Consider the following 17,256-nt stretch of genomic DNA (forward strand, 5'->3'; position numbering starts at 1 on the left):
CAGCCCACAACTTACAAATGTGTATAGTCTATATAAAGTCGGATATTTGACGGATTGTGTTGGCTATCAAATTTGGACTCGGGTCGGATTTAGATATCTCAGCCAATTTTCTGGGCACCCACACACCTCTATTTAAAATTATAAATATTAATCTGGGCTGCAACTTATCTAAAGATAATGACATTATCTAATGTGTGTGTGGTACAATATTACTAAATTGCCTGGAGAGATGTTATTATACTAAATGAGACAACCATGGGTAATCTGTTTCTATAATTGGCCCTGATTTTGGATGTCAAAGGTTGTTGATGAAAAATTGTTCTTCTGATTTGATTCTAAGTCACATTGTACCTTTAGATGGTCATCTGCAAAAATGATTTTTAAGTTGTATACACCCCATATTTGAGACATTCAGACCGACTGGCTGTACAAAATGTAGTAGCCATTTTGTCACATTCTATAGGCCTACAATTTTAAAATGGTTAATAGCATTATTCTGGTTTTGGTTTAACAACAAATGTCAGTTCTATTTACCAGTATTGTTGAGTATATATTAACATAAATCGGCTAAATTTTAACATTAATAGAGCTGATTTAAAAGTAGTTGATAATTTTAGGGTACAGGAACTGACGGATTGGTTTATTATTACAGGGCAATGGGGCCCATCAAACCAACCTCCAATGAATGGTAGGTCCAGCCTGTGGTGTCTTAGAGTAGTCTCGTGTGAAGTAGTGAACCCTTAGAACTGTTGGGGCCCTGGTCTCCAGTCACTGACAAATATTTGGAACAACATAAGTACATTAATTGGCTTTAAAATAAATAAAAAATTTACTACTCGATTTTAATAAGGTTTTACAGACCAGAGCTCTAACAAAACCCTTGTAGTTCAGTCATCCTGGATCAAAATGTTGTTTGTTGCACCTCATTATTATGATTCATTTAATTTCAAAGTTTCATTTTTTTCAGACGAGTTTAACATGGATCCCATTTTGAGGCAGTTGTCAAAAACTGTTAAGGCCTTTGGTTTAAAAAGGATTTGTGCTTTGCAATACTCCTAAATCCTGCTTTTTGATGAGGTTCTCACAGTCACCCCAAAGTTAAAACTAAATCAAATCATTAAATATTAGGGTCACAGATGAGGGTATAGGTTAGTGTTGCTGATGAAGATATGTTTGTAGGCTACGGAACACCATCAGGACCAGGAGGCTACCAGAACTGGGGAGCCCCACCAGGACCCCAGGGTCAGCAGATGGCACCCCCGCAGTGGGGGCCTAACTACCCTTCTCAGCAGACAGGCTATGGATCTTATGGTGAGTGTTTTGACAAAATCTTTAATCTCAAACTAGTAGTCTGCGAGTCTCCCGATATTTTCGAATTGGGTGGACCACCGATGGCTCAAGGGTTTGGTTCATCAAGCTCCAGTAAAAATTTTTAGGGCGGGTCATAGGTGTAAGGGTGGTTAGGTTTTCGAGTCGGGCAGAGATCATATTTTTTCAACAGATAAAAATGTTGTCATGATCATGTTATATTTATTGAATTGGTGTGATTGTGGAAGAGAAAGATGTTCCCTCTTTTTCTGTGTTGGAACAATTTCATCATTACTACTAAATGTTAAGGTATAAAAATTATACCTACCATTACCTTGGAAGATATTCTTAATTTCATTGTGACCGTAGAAGATATTAACAATTTTGCTAAAATTTGCTGTGTCAGCAGAAAATATTCACTATCTCCGCCATTGCAAAAGATAATGTACAATATTATTAAAGTGACTAGTGTTACAATTAATATGTTTCAAAATTAATACTTTCCAAATCATAACAAAGTATTTTAGACCTGACCCAGAGTAAAATAGCTTGGTTTGGATGTTTCTTAACCTGAATGTGATGATGCTGTGATGAATTAAAGGCTAGAGTACAGACCCCAAATGATAGATAACTCAATATCGTTCGTTAATAGCTTTCTGAGCATCAACAATGTATCCATTCATATTTTTACTTAGTGTGAAAGTGAAATTATTACTTTTACTTCTATTTCAACATAATGTCCGGTATGACAGTGTAACCTATTACTTATTATATTGTGTTAATACCGGCAGACAAAAAATTAGATTTCGATAAGCGCTATTTATAGGCCTTCAAAGGCTATTCATAGCCTTAATGACCAAAAATGTTTTTTTAAAGTTTAAAAGTTAAGTACAGTAGTCGCAGCTAGTCTAGGCGCGCGGCTGCACTATGGCGGGGGGTGTAGAGGGGAGTATTTATTGCTCATTTCCAAAAACATCTGGCCCACACGGCTCTCTGGGGGTTGTTCAGCGCCTCAGCGCTGTCCTCATGGTGTTGGCGTGCGGGACGGTTAGTACACAAGAGTCCGCACGCCAAAACTAACTGCCACTATAGACATTTATTGAAAGTTGCTTGACAATGCCTTAAAAAACCCCTCACAAAATCAAAGACACACTCCATTCAAGTAAATGTCCTTGTTGCTAACATATTCTATATTCACTACAAATTAGCATGCAGTTTCTCTGTATGTAGAATCAATGATGCTATGATGAATAAATGGCTAGAGTACAGACACAAGTGATTGATAATCAAAAATCGTTCGTTAATTATTCTGAGCATCATAGGTCTATAAATTTTACCAATAAAATAAAACAACAATTCAACCAATGACATTTAAATTTGTCTTTGTCTTTGCAATTTATTGATTAATGAAACTAAACAAAATCAGCAAAGAAAGTTTTAGATATTGTTTAGCTACACCAAGTAAAATCAACTCCATTTAGTTAAAGCCACTTGAAAAGATATAAAATGTTTTAAAATAATAACAACCCATTTTAATTAGTATATATATTTTTTTTGTGTATCTATTATATTATTAAAGTGATTAGGGATGGATGGGTCCCGAAATTTCGGGAATTTTTCGGGAAAAAAATATTCCCGATTATCGGGACGGGATTACATTTGACTCGAGAATTTTTCGGGACGGGATTTGGTCCGATCGTCGGCGATTTTTCCGCTTCGCGAGTGCCGATAACGCCGTTATTGCGAGAGATAGGTCCGCGAACGCAGGAGACGAAGTCATTTCGACGATTACGCCATGACCGCGGAGTCCTACCGACGATCGCGCCGTGACCGCGGAGTCCTACCTACGATCGCGCCGTGACCGCGGAGTCCTACCGACGATCGCGCCGTGACCGCGGAGTCCTACCGACGATCGCGCCGTGACCGCGGAGTCCTACCGACGATCGCGCCGTAACCGCGGAGTCCTACCGACGATCGCGCCGTGACCGCGAGTCATGACGACGATCGCGCCGTGACCGTGGAGTCATACCGACGATAACCCCGTGACCGCGGAGTCATACCGACGATAACCCCGTGACCGCGGAGTCATACCGACGATCGCGCCGTGACCGCGAGTCATACCGACGATCGTGCCGTGACCGCGAGTCATACCGACGATCGTGCCGTGACCGCGAGTCATACCGACGATCGTGCCGTGACCGCGAGTCATACCGACGATCGTGCCGTGACCGCGAGTCATACCGACGATCGTGCCGTGACCGCGAGTCATACCGACGATCGTGCCGTGACCGCGAGTCATACCGACGATCGTGCCGTGACCGCGAGTCATATTGACGATCGTGCCGTGACCGCGAAGTCATGACGACGATCGCGCCGTGACCGCGAGTCATGACGACGATCGCGCCGTGACCGTGGAGTCATACCGACGATAACCCCGTGACCGCGGAGTCATACCGACGATAACCCCGTGACCGCGGAGTCATACCGACGATCGCGCCGTGACCGCGAGTCATACCGACGATCGTGCCGTGACCGCGAGTCATACCGACGATCGTGCCGTGACCGCGAGTCATACCGACGATCGTGCCGTGACCGCGAGTCATACCGACGATCGTGCCGTGACCGCGAGTCATACCGACGATCGTGCCGTGACCGCGAGTCATACCGACGATCGTGCCGTGACCGCGAGTCATACCGACGATCGTGCCGTGACCGCGAGTCATATTGACGATCGTGCCGTGACCGCGAAGTCATGACGACGATCGCGCCGTGACCGCGAGTCATGACGACGATCGCGCCGTGACCGTGGAGTCATACCGACGATAACCCCGTGACCGCGGAGTCATAACGACGATCGCGCCGTGACCGCGAGTCATGACGACGATCGCGCCATGACCGTTGAACGTGAGTCATACAGACGATCGCCCCGTGACCCGCGAGTCACAAGTTTCTATAGGTACCTGTAAATTGTTACCCATTTTTTGGTTTTTATAGATCAGTGCCACAAATAGTAAAAATTGATTTTGTATGTCTTTTTTGGTAACTGCAATACAGTACTTTCTTTTTATGCACAGAAAAAAATCCCGTCCCATCCTGTCCCGAAAATCGGGAAGGAAATAAAAATCCCGTCCCGTCCCGAACTAAAAATTCAATCCCGTCCATCCCTAAAAGTGATATAATCAAATTTTATGTAAACGGTTAAGGCCATTTACCAAATAGAAATATAGGCATATGGCATATCAAAATGAAGCTTAGAGTGTGTAGATTTCCTGAAAAGTGTTGTTATTGACGAACTCCCTAAGGGCTCTGCTCCACAGGCTGCGCATTGCATGTTTTGAACTATATTCGATTAATTTAGTGAACAACAGCTGGCCAATACAATTGACAATATAGTTTGTTTACATTTTTGTTTACCTATTTTATTATTTACTTTTATGTTCTTAAAAGAGGTGTGGTGAATGGACAGTGAAGCTAAATGTAACTTAGTAAAATGTAACTTAATAAAATGATTTGTAGCTGTTTGATACAAGTGAGTGATAAAAGGTGTTCGGAACACGATGAATATGAGATTAACAAACCATGTATGTTGTTCGTTCCAAGAGGTTGTCACCAATCTTAAACAGGTTGCCATTTCATTGAAAAGTATTTAAGACATTGTGAAAGAGAGCCGCAAGTTCAGGTACAACCGTACCCGCTAGTGATGGACAAGACAAGATTTTTCATTTCAAGACGAGGCAAGACGAGATTTTTTTAAATTCCCGCTAGACGGGATTTAATGAAAAGTTATAAAAAAATTAATATGTACTTTTTAAGTTCAGAAATATTTACAAGTTTAAAAAACTTGGCAAAAAAAGACAAAAATATTTAAAATATTTTATTAAAAAACATTAATAAAAACATCAGTATATAAAAAATATGAATAAGGCATAACTTATTAAAAATAACTCTTTGGCATTTGAAACGTGGAGATGTCAGTTAGTATATAGTTCAACATAAAAAAATATGAAAAACAACAGTATTAATTTGATTTTTAAATTTTAAATGTCTAAAAATTAAAAAAAATTTAATTAAAGGTTTAAAATTTATGTTTTTTTCAATTTTTCTAAAATCTAAGTTACTTAAGATTAAGTTTAATTTTTTTTATTAAAAACTTTTTTTTAAATTTAAATTTTTAAATTTTAATTTTTTTAAATTGAAATGTCTAAAAAATTTAAAATTTTAAATTACAAGTTTGCAATTTACGTTTTGCAAAGAAACCTTAGTTTTTTTTTAATATTTTAATTTTTTTTTTTATTTTAAATTTTTTTATTTTTTTTTTTAATTTAAATTTTTGTTGTTTTTTTTTTATTTTAAATGTCTAAAAATTTAAAAATTTCAAATTAAAAGTTTTATATTTTAATTTAATTTTTTTTTTATTTTAAATTTGTTCAATTTAAATTTGATTTTTTAAAATTTTAAATGTAATTTTAAATTAAAAGTTTGCAATTAAATCTTTTTTAAATTCTATTTTTTTTTATTTAAATTTCTAAAAAATGAAAATATTTTAAAATTTTGAATTAAAAGTTTGCAATTTACGTTTCGCAAATAAACTTAGCAAAGTATTTGCTGTATATTTTAATATAACGTTTTTTTTTTAATTAAAAGGTTGCAATTAAATCTTTTTAAACTTTAAATTGTGTTAATTTTTTTTTATTTAAAATTTCTACTAAAATTTAATTTTTTGTACATTTAAAACTAAAAGTTTGTTTTTTAATTTTTTTTTTTAATTTAATTTTTAAACATTTTAAATAAAAAAAAAATTATTTTTAATTAAAAGTTTGCAATTTACGTTTTGCAAAAAAACTTAGCAGTTTAAAATTCTTTTTTTTATCTTGTCTCGAGAATATCCTGTTAGTATTTCAATCCCGCCCGAAGCTTCGAGATGAAATAAATTTTGAAAAAATCTCATTGTTTCGGGTCTTGTCCATTACTAGTGCCCACCTCGGCCACCTTCCACTGTTTTTAACATCCTTTCGGATGACAATTTCTCAAACTTGGGCCCTTAAATGAAATATAAAGTCAAAGTTAATTAAATTAATTTAACAGTGGCTTCTGTAAACCCGTGAATTCGCAGGTAGAACCTCTTGTACTATTTCTAAATTATTGCTTAGTTTTGAACCAAAGACTGGTAACTATGAAAAATGTTAAGTCTTTAGCTCAGTGGAAGTGGTTTAAGAATGGAATGGGGGTTTTCAATTTTTTGTGGGTGGGGGAGAGGGGGGCTTGCCATATATATTTTAAAATTCCAATTAAAAAAAATATTTAGGGTTTTAATACTATACCGACTAGCAATCCTGACTGCGGGCGGTGATTAAATCTGAACACAAAAGATTTTTAGGATTTTGCTGTGATCACTGAAGACGTTAATGGTGTTCAAATGCCTTGATAGGTATTTGAGATTTTGCCCCGATCGTGATTGACACTGATAATGTTTCCGTGACCACAAAAGACAACCATGATGCCCATATGGAGGTGGGAGATATTCATGATTTTACTGTGATCGCATATTGCAATAATAAAGTTTCTGTAAACGCGGCAAATGATGATAATGGGCAGTGACTGCGGCAGACAATGTTGCGGTCCAGTGACCACGGGGATGTTCATTATTATGCCGTCAATAATAATGTTTCCATGAACAACGGAGACATACAGTACATCAGAGGGTTTTTGCTAATCTCATTGTGAATATCATCCTGAATATCAATACGTTATTGTGTTTTACACCATTCCCTGCATATAGAAACTATTAGTAATTCTTTATACATATTTTAAGCATTAAATGAATCATTGTGGAAATATCGAGGATTCTTGAAGTACTGGCGGGAAGTACAGTGAGTTAAAGTGGAATTTATATAAGTCAGTTTTGTGGGCACTGTTTAGTAAGATGTTAAAAAGTAACACTGACGATCAAACAGCTGACCTATATAATAGACATAAAGAATTAAATATAGACCCTCCGTAACTACATGGCGCTCCCAGCGGTGTTTAAAACCTCCTCAGCTGTTTGTACTGAAGCAATCTCAACGATTTAAAACTTAATTCCCAACGAAACAAGAACCCAAAATGAAAATTATGGCTTTGACATTCTCTTACTCTCAAAAATATCTCCAAGAAAGTTGATCAAGTTAACTAACCCTTGCAGTGACGATCTGTATTGTTATTACAGTAGACTACCTCTTATTTGGACTCGGGACCGAGTCCAGTCCGGATAACGGGTTTTCCGGTTAAACCGACGTCCCCAAAAACTTGTTAAGACGTATCGTTAAAATGCATACTGTATACAGTATTTTTTAAAGGTGTCCGAATAAGAGGGGGTCACTGTAGTATCAAATTTGATCTACTATAAACTGAATATGCAAGCAATAATCAAGAAAAATGCTGAAGACTGAACCTGACAAGCACAGTGACTTATTTGTTTGTGGGTACTGTATTGGTATCAAACAATAAGTTGTTAAGGTGTCGTTTCCCTGCCAGGTGACATCGCCGTATATCATTAAGTGTCCAAAGCTTGTTTCTGTTGTTAGTTCTCACATGCGACTTATGGAGGGTTAACCATGGCAGGTAATGTGGTGTAATGCTTAGATAACTATTCATTGAATGCGTTTGAATCTAACAAATAGATTTAAGATAGAACCGCGTTGATGTACCTGCCAAGCACGGAGTCGTTCAATCGGTCGTTTTTAAACCTTAACTTCACAAGATCTAATTTAAAATTCCCTTTAACTGATCTGATGAATACTAATTTTAAATTCCCTAACTGATCTGATGAATACGTCCTACACTAAATTAAATTGCTTTTGACTAAAGTTAAATTTTGGCCACAATTCTCATGGTCCTTGAAAGTTTCCGTCCAGTTGCCGTCAATGTTCTGTATTGTTGACAGGGCCTAACCAGACCGGGTACGGTAACAACTGGAACTGGAACATGCCCCAGAATGGCCCCACGGCCCAGGGCGGGCCTCCCGCTGCTGGGGCCCCGGGTCCTCAGAGCAGCAGCTACGCAGGTATAGCCGTGCTTTCTTGTCTTTCTTAATAAACCAATTTGTGCACCTCCTTTGGCTAATGTCCCCCAGGGAATAAGCTAAGAACGTTGACGGTAACACAGTGGAATTAGTTAGGACCATGATAGTATCTTACTAACTGCACTACTATTATGTAAAAACTACTATTTTTTAGATGAATTTTCAAACGTTGGCGATTTATTACTATTTAAATGGACCATGATTTATTATTTATCATTTTTCTTACAACAACCATAACTAGTATGATTTTTAAAAATTAAAAATCTATTTGTATTGTAAGGGTGTTAAATTTGACATATTTGAATAGGCGTAATGTTGCGTTTCTTAAGTATGAGCAAATTGAGTATGAGTAACTAGAAGCGTGCCAGCCTGAGATTTCCAATCAAGCTGTGCTCAAAGTAATATTACAATCATCTTCCACGGTCATGAAGACATCTTCAACATATTTCGCGATCGCTGTGAAATCCTGAACATCTTTCTCGGTCACATAAACATCATCACTGTCTTCTGCGGTCATGACAAAATTCTGTTTATCGCCCAGCAATTACAGAAACATCATTATAGTTTCCCGAAATGGCTACAAGATATTGACGTAGGTACTGTATTTTTATTAACATCGACTTGTGACGAACTATTCACGATACCGTTACCAATTTCCAAGTGGATTTATTAAGGTCCTTAACTCTCTTATTTGTATCCAAACTTCCCCAGATGGTATGGTGAGTGTCAGCGACGCATCCGATGGGGGAAATTCCCTTTCTATTGGCATATTCTACCATCTTCACCATTCCCTTCAGAGGACAGGTCAGGTATATTCATGTTTTAGAAAGAAGGCCGAGGCCATTAAGGCCTATTTGCCTACCTTTAGGTCGACTTGAAATATTGTTTAGGAAAGAATTGCACTATTGTTTCAGGGGAGAATGTAAATAGATATCACCAAAGGAAATTAACACAACATTTGTATGCCAAAGGGTTAGATTGGAGATTTTTGTCCAATCTATAGCTGTGTTTGAGTGTGTGAGTGAGTGTTGTTTTGTTTCAGGAGACATGTACTCAGGAGGAGCCGCCGGAGCAGCACCAGCCGGTCCCACTCCCCCCGCTGCTCCTCAGAAGGCTGCCAACGACTACGCTGGCTACGGCGGCTACACTGGCTACCAACAGGTACTGTGCCAATTGTTTATTTTGATGTTTTTGTTTTGGGTACTGTTTCTTTCCTTACTGTCACTGTTTTGCTGTTTTTAAGAGTGATGTAAAACAGTAGAACTTGTCTTACCCAAAATAAATTGGGGGAGGGGTTCCTCGCCACCAAAATTTATATCATAAAGGTATTTTTAACTAAAGTATATGTTGCAAGTTATTTTAACAGGCATGGGCCCAATATATACCAGTACGTTTATTAGATTTTGGCTTTACTGTTTTTATAACAACATTTAAGAACTTGAGTTTTTAATGTTGAAAGAGAAACTAAAAAGATTATTTCCTTTTCTCAGTATGTAAAAGCTCCCCAAAAGGCAAGTAGTTTGGATTGTGTAGCACTAGCAGCAAACAACCTTAACTCCAAACTCTGTGCTACTTCTTCATTTGGTCCCTTCACATTCTCTTCTTTTGTCAAAGATGTATTTTAGTGTTTTTATTTTATCCCGGTTTATCTTGTTACTTGAGGTTTGGTATAGTAAAACACCTAAAAGATTTTAAAGATTAAGATTGTTTATTGTTTTCTTGTTCCCTTTTTGCCTTGTTGACATTAAAGGTGTAAAGAAAACATACAGCAATGTGTATTTTTCCATGAAAATACTTGTTATTGCATATGTATTTTCACAGAGATACTCTACATTCGTCTGAATGTTTTTAATTTAACACTTCCCATTGCTAAGTTGGTATGGTTTCAGTAGTGATAACCTTGCATCCTTGTGGACAATTCATTAGAACCACCTTTAATCCTACTGTTAAAATAATATTAATAATTAGAAGAAACATCTTTTACATTATAATATGGGAAATAGTACTCTTCTACAAGAATATCACCTTTTTCACATTATTTAATCAATTGTTACAACTTGTTGTTATCAAATAATATTTTGCTTTGAATGTCAATAAACATTAATATTTGATGTTCCAGTAGGAAATTAATTCTATTATCCTTGATGACTTTTGTATTGTAGTATGGGTCTTGTTTATTGTTCTGATTGCGAAGAATGGTTGTTTGTTGCAGGACTCGTCCTCGTACGGCGGAGGTCGCAGCTACGCAGGCCCAGACTCGGCCCAGGGCTCAGGAGGTGGGTACTCCAAGCAGTACGATTGTCTAAAGGAATGGCCGTCCTCTTGATTGGTGACTGAACGCCAACGTTTTATCGGTTAATGATCAGTGAGATTAGGGAGTAATTAGAGGACTGTGCAAAAGTGTCTTTTTAATCGCTTAGTTTTTATTAAACCATCGACTGATTGTAAATACAGGTAATAGGAAATTTCTTAAGTAAAACAAAGTTAAATTTAAGTGTCTAGTTAAACATAAACGTTACTTGAACTTGTCCCTTCGATGTGATGTTAAAAAAACTTCCCCCTCGATAGCCCTTACTATTTTATAATAATATGTAACGAAAAACAGTCATTAATTTTAAGAAGAGAGTTGTTTTTTTACGAAGCAATAAGTAATTTTACCTAGAGTTTAGTGGATATCTTTGTTAATATATATTTACTGCAGGAATGTACAAATCTCGACTTAGGATACATTAAATTAAAACGATAAAATAGATTACGATTATTGAAACATATTTAAAGATAAATAGGTTAATTCAGGCGTAAGGTTTAACTTTAGGTTTAGATCTAACTATTAATTCTGACTGGACAAGAAAGTACAATTTTAGAGAATTTCCAAGTTTTTGGAAGCGACCTTTGTAATTATCCGTTCGATCTTATATTAATATTATTATTATTAATTATTATATAATTATACGATTGTTTGTTTTTATTTTACTTTCTCAGAGTTTATTTTGTAACTTTTCTATAGTAGTACTTGTGGTTTTAAAGATCCACGTTTTGACGCTTTTTAAAATAAGAAAATTCCTATTAGACGTTGTATTATGTATTATCTTAACTGTGACGCAATATTATCAACCAATATTATATGGCGATGAGAACACACTCAGTTGTCTGATTGGCGCCCTCGCCCCGCCCATCCTGTCTGCAACATTGCAAGCACTCATCTAAGGACAAGTTGAAGTAACTCTTTTACTTTTATTTCCGTATTTTTATTCTTTTCTCAAATCAGTCAGTTGTTATTTCCAAATCGTTAGTTTTGCGTTGTTTTCAGTCAAGGGGACGCTTTATGTTGTACTTGCAGTGTTGCCATATCCTTGTCACATTGCTCGTATTCCTTCTCCTCTTAGCTATTATCAGGTAATATTGTACACTTTTGTCTATTTCTGGGGCTTCGACGGATGTATTCACTTAGCGGGACTCGCCATTTGTGTGTTTGTATCTTGTGTTTTAGTACCTCTTTTTGTATATGATAGTTAAATTTATCGTTGTAGCTGAAAGTGTTTTTGATAGACCTGATGATTGCTACTTTCTTTTTTAGCTACTTCAGAAACTTAATCTTAGAAGGCATTGCAAGTTCCTTCAAGCATATTGGACTAGTTAACTGATCCAGAACAAATTACTTAACACAATTCATCCCATAAATGCCTACATTTATATTTAAATAATTTCAAAGCAGAAGTAATGGGTATCTGCATTAATAAAGTGTAAAACCTAGTTCAAAGATTATTATTAAAAGAAAAATTAACCGAAGGATTGTGTTACAGAACAATCAAGTTAAATGAACTTTAACCTAGACTACAGAGAAAAAATAGATTATGAAATTGACTATTTGACTTGAATAAAAAACAATATTCTGTATGAAAAGAATCAAGATAAGAATCTTCATTGCTAATAATTGGAGGAGGTTTCTGAGAGTTAAAGGAACAAGCACGTTGGGTGATGATGTTGTGAAAGTGATATTGTATGTATTCCAGGATATTATCCCTCAGAACCTGCTGCACCCGGCAAAGGTAAGCTTACTAAGCTGTAAGAGTGCAGCCCTCAGTGTGAGATTACCTAAACAACTAACATTCTACACAAAGATCACGAGGAAGAATGAAGTATTGAGCCACTCCAGTCTGCATAGTTGATAGCAAAGATTACTGAAAAAGATTTGATCTTAACTTAATAACAAACCTAGAAAGGACATTAAGTTTCACACTGGCACATTGCTTTTTTTTTACTGAAGACTTTCCATCTTACGTGAAGCTAAAGAATACAACCAACTACCAATGAAAAATAGACCGAGAAAAGCTATTGGTTAGCTGGCAACAACTGTTGTACCCAAATTTCATCAACATATTCATTGTTATGCATGTTCTTAAATTTTCAGAAAGCATTAAAACCCCTGTCGTTTGCAATTCAATTAAAAATGTACCTTTTTGTTGGATATCAATACAAGTTTCTTGCATGCATTAAGAATAATGAATTTAGTACATCCACATCCCAAATCTTTTTTGTGACATGAATTTTTGTACAAATTTTCTACATTTTAAGTTTAAAAATGTTACCCAAAACATGTCACAAGTTATGGGAAGAAAGTGGGAGTTTTAAATTTGTTAAAAATTGTTCATGAGATCGGACTCAAAATGTGAAAGTTTTTACAACTCTAAATACTAGGTGCGTTCCAGGAGTTTTCAAGGTCTGGGTTGTTTAGTCTTTTATTTTTTTTTAAATATCAATTAATTAACAAATTTGTGTTACTAGCCCATTAGAAATTTTCAACACTCAAAAATATTCTAGCAATGTTTATGATAAATTAAAATGGTATCTGTTGCTATTTAAATTTTTTTAACATTCTTAACTGAAATTACAGAATATTGTACTGAAATACTGTATTGAAAAAGTCAGAGACAGTCAAGAGTTAGAACAGTCAAAGACAGAGATATATTGGCATTAAAATTGTTGAAATATTTCATTTACACAGAATAATGGAAGTGAATAATTTGTATAACTAACTAAATTTAACATTATTTTCAGTAAATTTTTCAAATCTACTTAAGAAATAATACAAGCCTTATCAAAACATTCTTTTAGAGAATAAAAGGGGTTGTTGAAAAGCCATTTGTAGAATTTAGTTTTAAAAGTAATATCAGGATATTTGGTCCCTATTACATGTATTAGCTTGTATATTTTAAATTTAATTACTAAATTACATTATGGCTTTAAAGAGTTTAGTATGAATTTGTAGACTTCAGTACATTGGAATGAGTTTTCGAACAAATATGATTGGGATATGGGCGTTTTATGGGAATTGGGTTTTCTCATTTTTGACCATCAAAAGATAACATTTCAGAATAATTTATATCTGATCCATTAGGTAGAAATTAAAACAAAAACAATAAACTTGCCTAAGGGTTTGGAGGGGATTAAAAAAATACAAATTTAAAATTCCCAGGTTATTCTTATGGAGAATATGTAAACTTATAAAGAGCTTTTTATTTTTCACCAAACACTACACTTTATTACATTCCTTGTGGTTGCAAACTAACGATTAACCTAATGTCAATAAATTAGGGGATAAATCCGGTGAAATATTTTAGTAAAAAGCCAATGGAAATCCACTTTGATTGCTGAGTATCCTGGGGAGGGGAGGGGGTTGTTAACTAATGACATGAAGTGTAAAAAAGCAAAGCAACAAGTAAGTTGTAAATGTGTTTTGGGTTTTGTGTTGTATTTTGTGACATAACACATTTGCTCCGACAAATTTTTATAGGTTTTAAAAACACGGTGTGAGGCACTCGTTAAGCTACTTTTTTCAAAAGTTAAGTTTTCAAAACTGTTTCTGTCATTAGTTTTACTATGTATGTATTCATATTTGGTAAAGAGCCATGAACCATATCGATAGGTTGTACAGGATTATATTTGGGTTTAAATACTACAGCATTTACCATCGTTGTCTTCTTCGCTGTCCTCGTAGACAGGGAATCGTCTAATTCTTGTGTGTATGAGTATAGGTGTAGGAATGTAGAGTTGAGCTACACAATAATGTGCTTTTATTCATTACAACATACAACTGATTAAATCATAAAAAAATAATTTATTTTTCAAATCAAATTAAAATTAGGTTTATTAAACACTAAAGAAAACCAAACATGTCCGTTTCATGTGTAGGTGCCTTATGTTGTGTCTCTTTAGGCTCTAGCAGCCCAATCATCAACTAGCTAAGACACATGTCTAACATGTGGTAGACTGTAGAGGGGAGTGTTTATTGCTCATTTCCAAAAACATCTGGCCCACACGGCAAGCCGTCAGTGCAGCGGCTGTGGGGGTGAGAGCCGTAATTCTCAGGACGGCTAGTACACAAGGCTCTGCGCGCCCAGACTACTGTACAAAAGCAGGTGTCATTAAAACTTGCATTTTACGTAGTAATTCATTCCGGGATGTTTTTTTCTTGATGGCATTATTAATGTTATTCTTGGTTTGTGAGGCTGAAGATGGGTTTTGATGAAAACTCGAAATATACCTCCACACTTTTTTAGTAAATTGTGTATAATTTTAATTTAGTGATGAGTAGCCAACAAACCAAGCCGCGATTGGTACACTGTTTTATCAGCATAATTCATGTCTTATTTTGTTACTACAACCACAATAGATTAGTTTTTGTTTTCGTTATATTTAGTTATTCTTACAAACACACTTTTTTTTGAAGTCTGTGGTAACACATTTGGTCTGTGGCTCATATAAGTCTTTTACACATATTATTTTAGAATAAAAATTGAATTTGTGCACCACGTCGGAGCAAATGTGTTAAGACTGTGCTTGGCAGTTGTGTAAATCGAAGTAGGCTCTATAATGCAAAATATCTCACTAAAATTGTGAAATAAAGTTTGAAATTACTACCATAATCCCATAAAGTTCACAAAGTGAAGCAGTTAAAATCTTTGTTCAGTGGCCGCTTAAACCAGAACAATAAAGAACATAGTTATGTTATTAGATCTCATGGGATAGTCGCAGAAATATTTGTTGCCTCCCCATGTCCCTCACCTATCCTTGTCCCTTCCAGATGCCAGTCCCATCCCCAGTGCCACTGCCAAGGCAGCCTACCTCACTGCTCTGTCTACGGTTCCAGACTCAGCTTACTCCGGAGCTCCAGGACCACAGAGAGGCAACAGCTACACACCGGGAACTCCTAGCTTCCACCCCTACAGGCGCTAGGCACTACACCACCACCACGACAATTCATTTTCATGTATTTGTAGTTGTACTACACATATTTTGTTGTGAGTTATTTTGTACATTTAAATACCATTCCATAGTCGAGTTTTTAATGTTTTTACTGTCAAATTTTGGTTTAATATATTGTTAAAATAAATCTTACCATGACAGGAAGAAGAGCAGTGATATACGCTCAGGATTAAAATATAGTATCGTATTTGACCAAAATTGTATCTGAGGTCTGGAAAATTGTCCTTCCACCGATTTATACACGACAAGGCTCAGATTTTTATTTGAGTGTTTTTTAACTATAGGACGGTTTCTTGTTTTTGTTAAGGACCAAGTACTATTCAATTTTAGTTGAGAAACTGTACCTGTTCTCATATAAGACCTTTTGTGTTTTGATAACTTGATCTTAATTCTCTTATGTGAATTATTCCCAGCTTGTATTTGTCTAATAAAACAATTAAAACTTTCTTTGTTAAACTTCATATTTGACCCATAGTATATATTCGGTCTTAGGAACATTTCTTTTTAAATGATCTGTACCATCCAACTACCAGCTCAGCAATTAAATCGGAAAGCTAAAAAAATTAATTCTTAATAATGTTTTTATCTGTTTTGGGTATGTAACTTTGATGTTAATGCCTGCTGAATGATACGTTTTGTGGGCCAAAAATAAGCCCTTGTTTTATTTCTCTACTTCCAAAATCATATTAGTGGCAGCTCATTCCTTTATTTTTTGTAGCAGTTAAAAATATGAATTTCGAATTTAGTTTTTTATTCATCCGCCATTTTCCAATATGGCGGCAAATTTAGAAATTTCTTATGAAACACCCTATATTTTATAGTGTTTTCGAATAGAACATGCAATTTAAAAACTTTTTATTCTTGACATTTTTTCTATAAACTCCCTTGTTAGGAGTTACAGCCTATGAAAAAAAATTACTTCTGGTATACATTTTGCATCATGTAGCTCCTAAAAGAGTAAGTTTAGAGCAAAAATTTGAAGAGTAAATACTGTATTAAGTCTTAAAATTGCATCCACATTCCAAAAAGACCATAAAATATGTGGAAAATATTAATTCTATTATTTCCAAAATGGCAGCAAACTTGAAAAGTGGAAAACTGTATTTTATGGTCTTTTTGGAATGTAGATGCAATTTTAAGACATAATATTTACTCTTATCATTTGTTACTGTGGATTTTCCTTTCTGAAAGCCTTGTCGCTTTTTGTCTAGTAATTAATTAATTTATAGATATCTAACAAGCCGGGTATGAAATATACGCTCATATATATTTTGGAAAAAGTGGGCAAAATTGAGATAGGGCGATAGCATTGACGGTCTTTGAGATTACCTTTTTTTATAAATGGGAATGACTTAGCCAATTTTAATTTGGATGGGAATATGTCTGAAATGAGAGAGGAATTTTAAGTATGTCAAATATTTTTCCGTGACAGGTAGTGATTTTTTTTAATAATTGGGTTTTTCTAAGCTGCTCTTCAGTTATTGTTTAAAATTTAAAACAAGTTGGTGTGGCTGTCACATTTGTTTGAGTGAGAATTCCTTGATCATACGTTAAACCAGTTTTCGGCAATATGAGCTCTTCAACAGCAGTTGTGACAAGGTCATTAAACACATTACTCACAT

General features: G+C 35.5%; 1 protein-coding gene across 7 annotated transcripts in view; it reads left to right on the plus strand.

Moving 5' to 3' along the window:
* Positions 1–15,704, plus strand: part of LOC129002070 (heterogeneous nuclear ribonucleoprotein 27C) — a 37,592-nt gene extending 21,888 nt beyond the window's left edge. Inside the window, exons 8-14 of one of the 7 annotated variants that reach the window (XM_054429587.1) lie at positions 653–688; positions 1,180–1,311; positions 8,231–8,350; positions 9,411–9,529; positions 10,581–10,644; positions 12,382–12,417; positions 15,519–15,704. In XM_054429587.1, the coding sequence (XP_054285562.1) occupies positions 653–688; positions 1,180–1,311; positions 8,231–8,350; positions 9,411–9,529; positions 10,581–10,644; positions 12,382–12,417; positions 15,519–15,604 (593 nt within the window). In that variant the 3' untranslated portion in view covers positions 15,605–15,704. Of the gene's footprint in view, positions 1–652; positions 689–1,179; positions 1,312–8,230; positions 8,351–9,410; positions 9,530–10,580; positions 10,645–12,381; positions 12,418–15,452 lie in introns of all 7 variants that reach the window. The other 6 variants (XM_054429585.1, XM_054429589.1, XM_054429586.1 and 3 more) reach the window with 6 other exon arrangements.
* The last annotated feature ends 1,552 nt before the right edge of the window (positions 15,705–17,256 follow it).

This window comes from Macrosteles quadrilineatus, unplaced genomic scaffold (assembly GCF_028750875.1).
Source record: "Macrosteles quadrilineatus isolate MER2022 unplaced genomic scaffold, UCM_ALF_1.0 Scaffold_9__3_contigs__length_116548681, whole genome shotgun sequence".
In the NCBI taxonomy this organism is placed as follows: Eukaryota; Metazoa; Arthropoda; class Insecta; order Hemiptera; family Cicadellidae; genus Macrosteles; species Macrosteles quadrilineatus.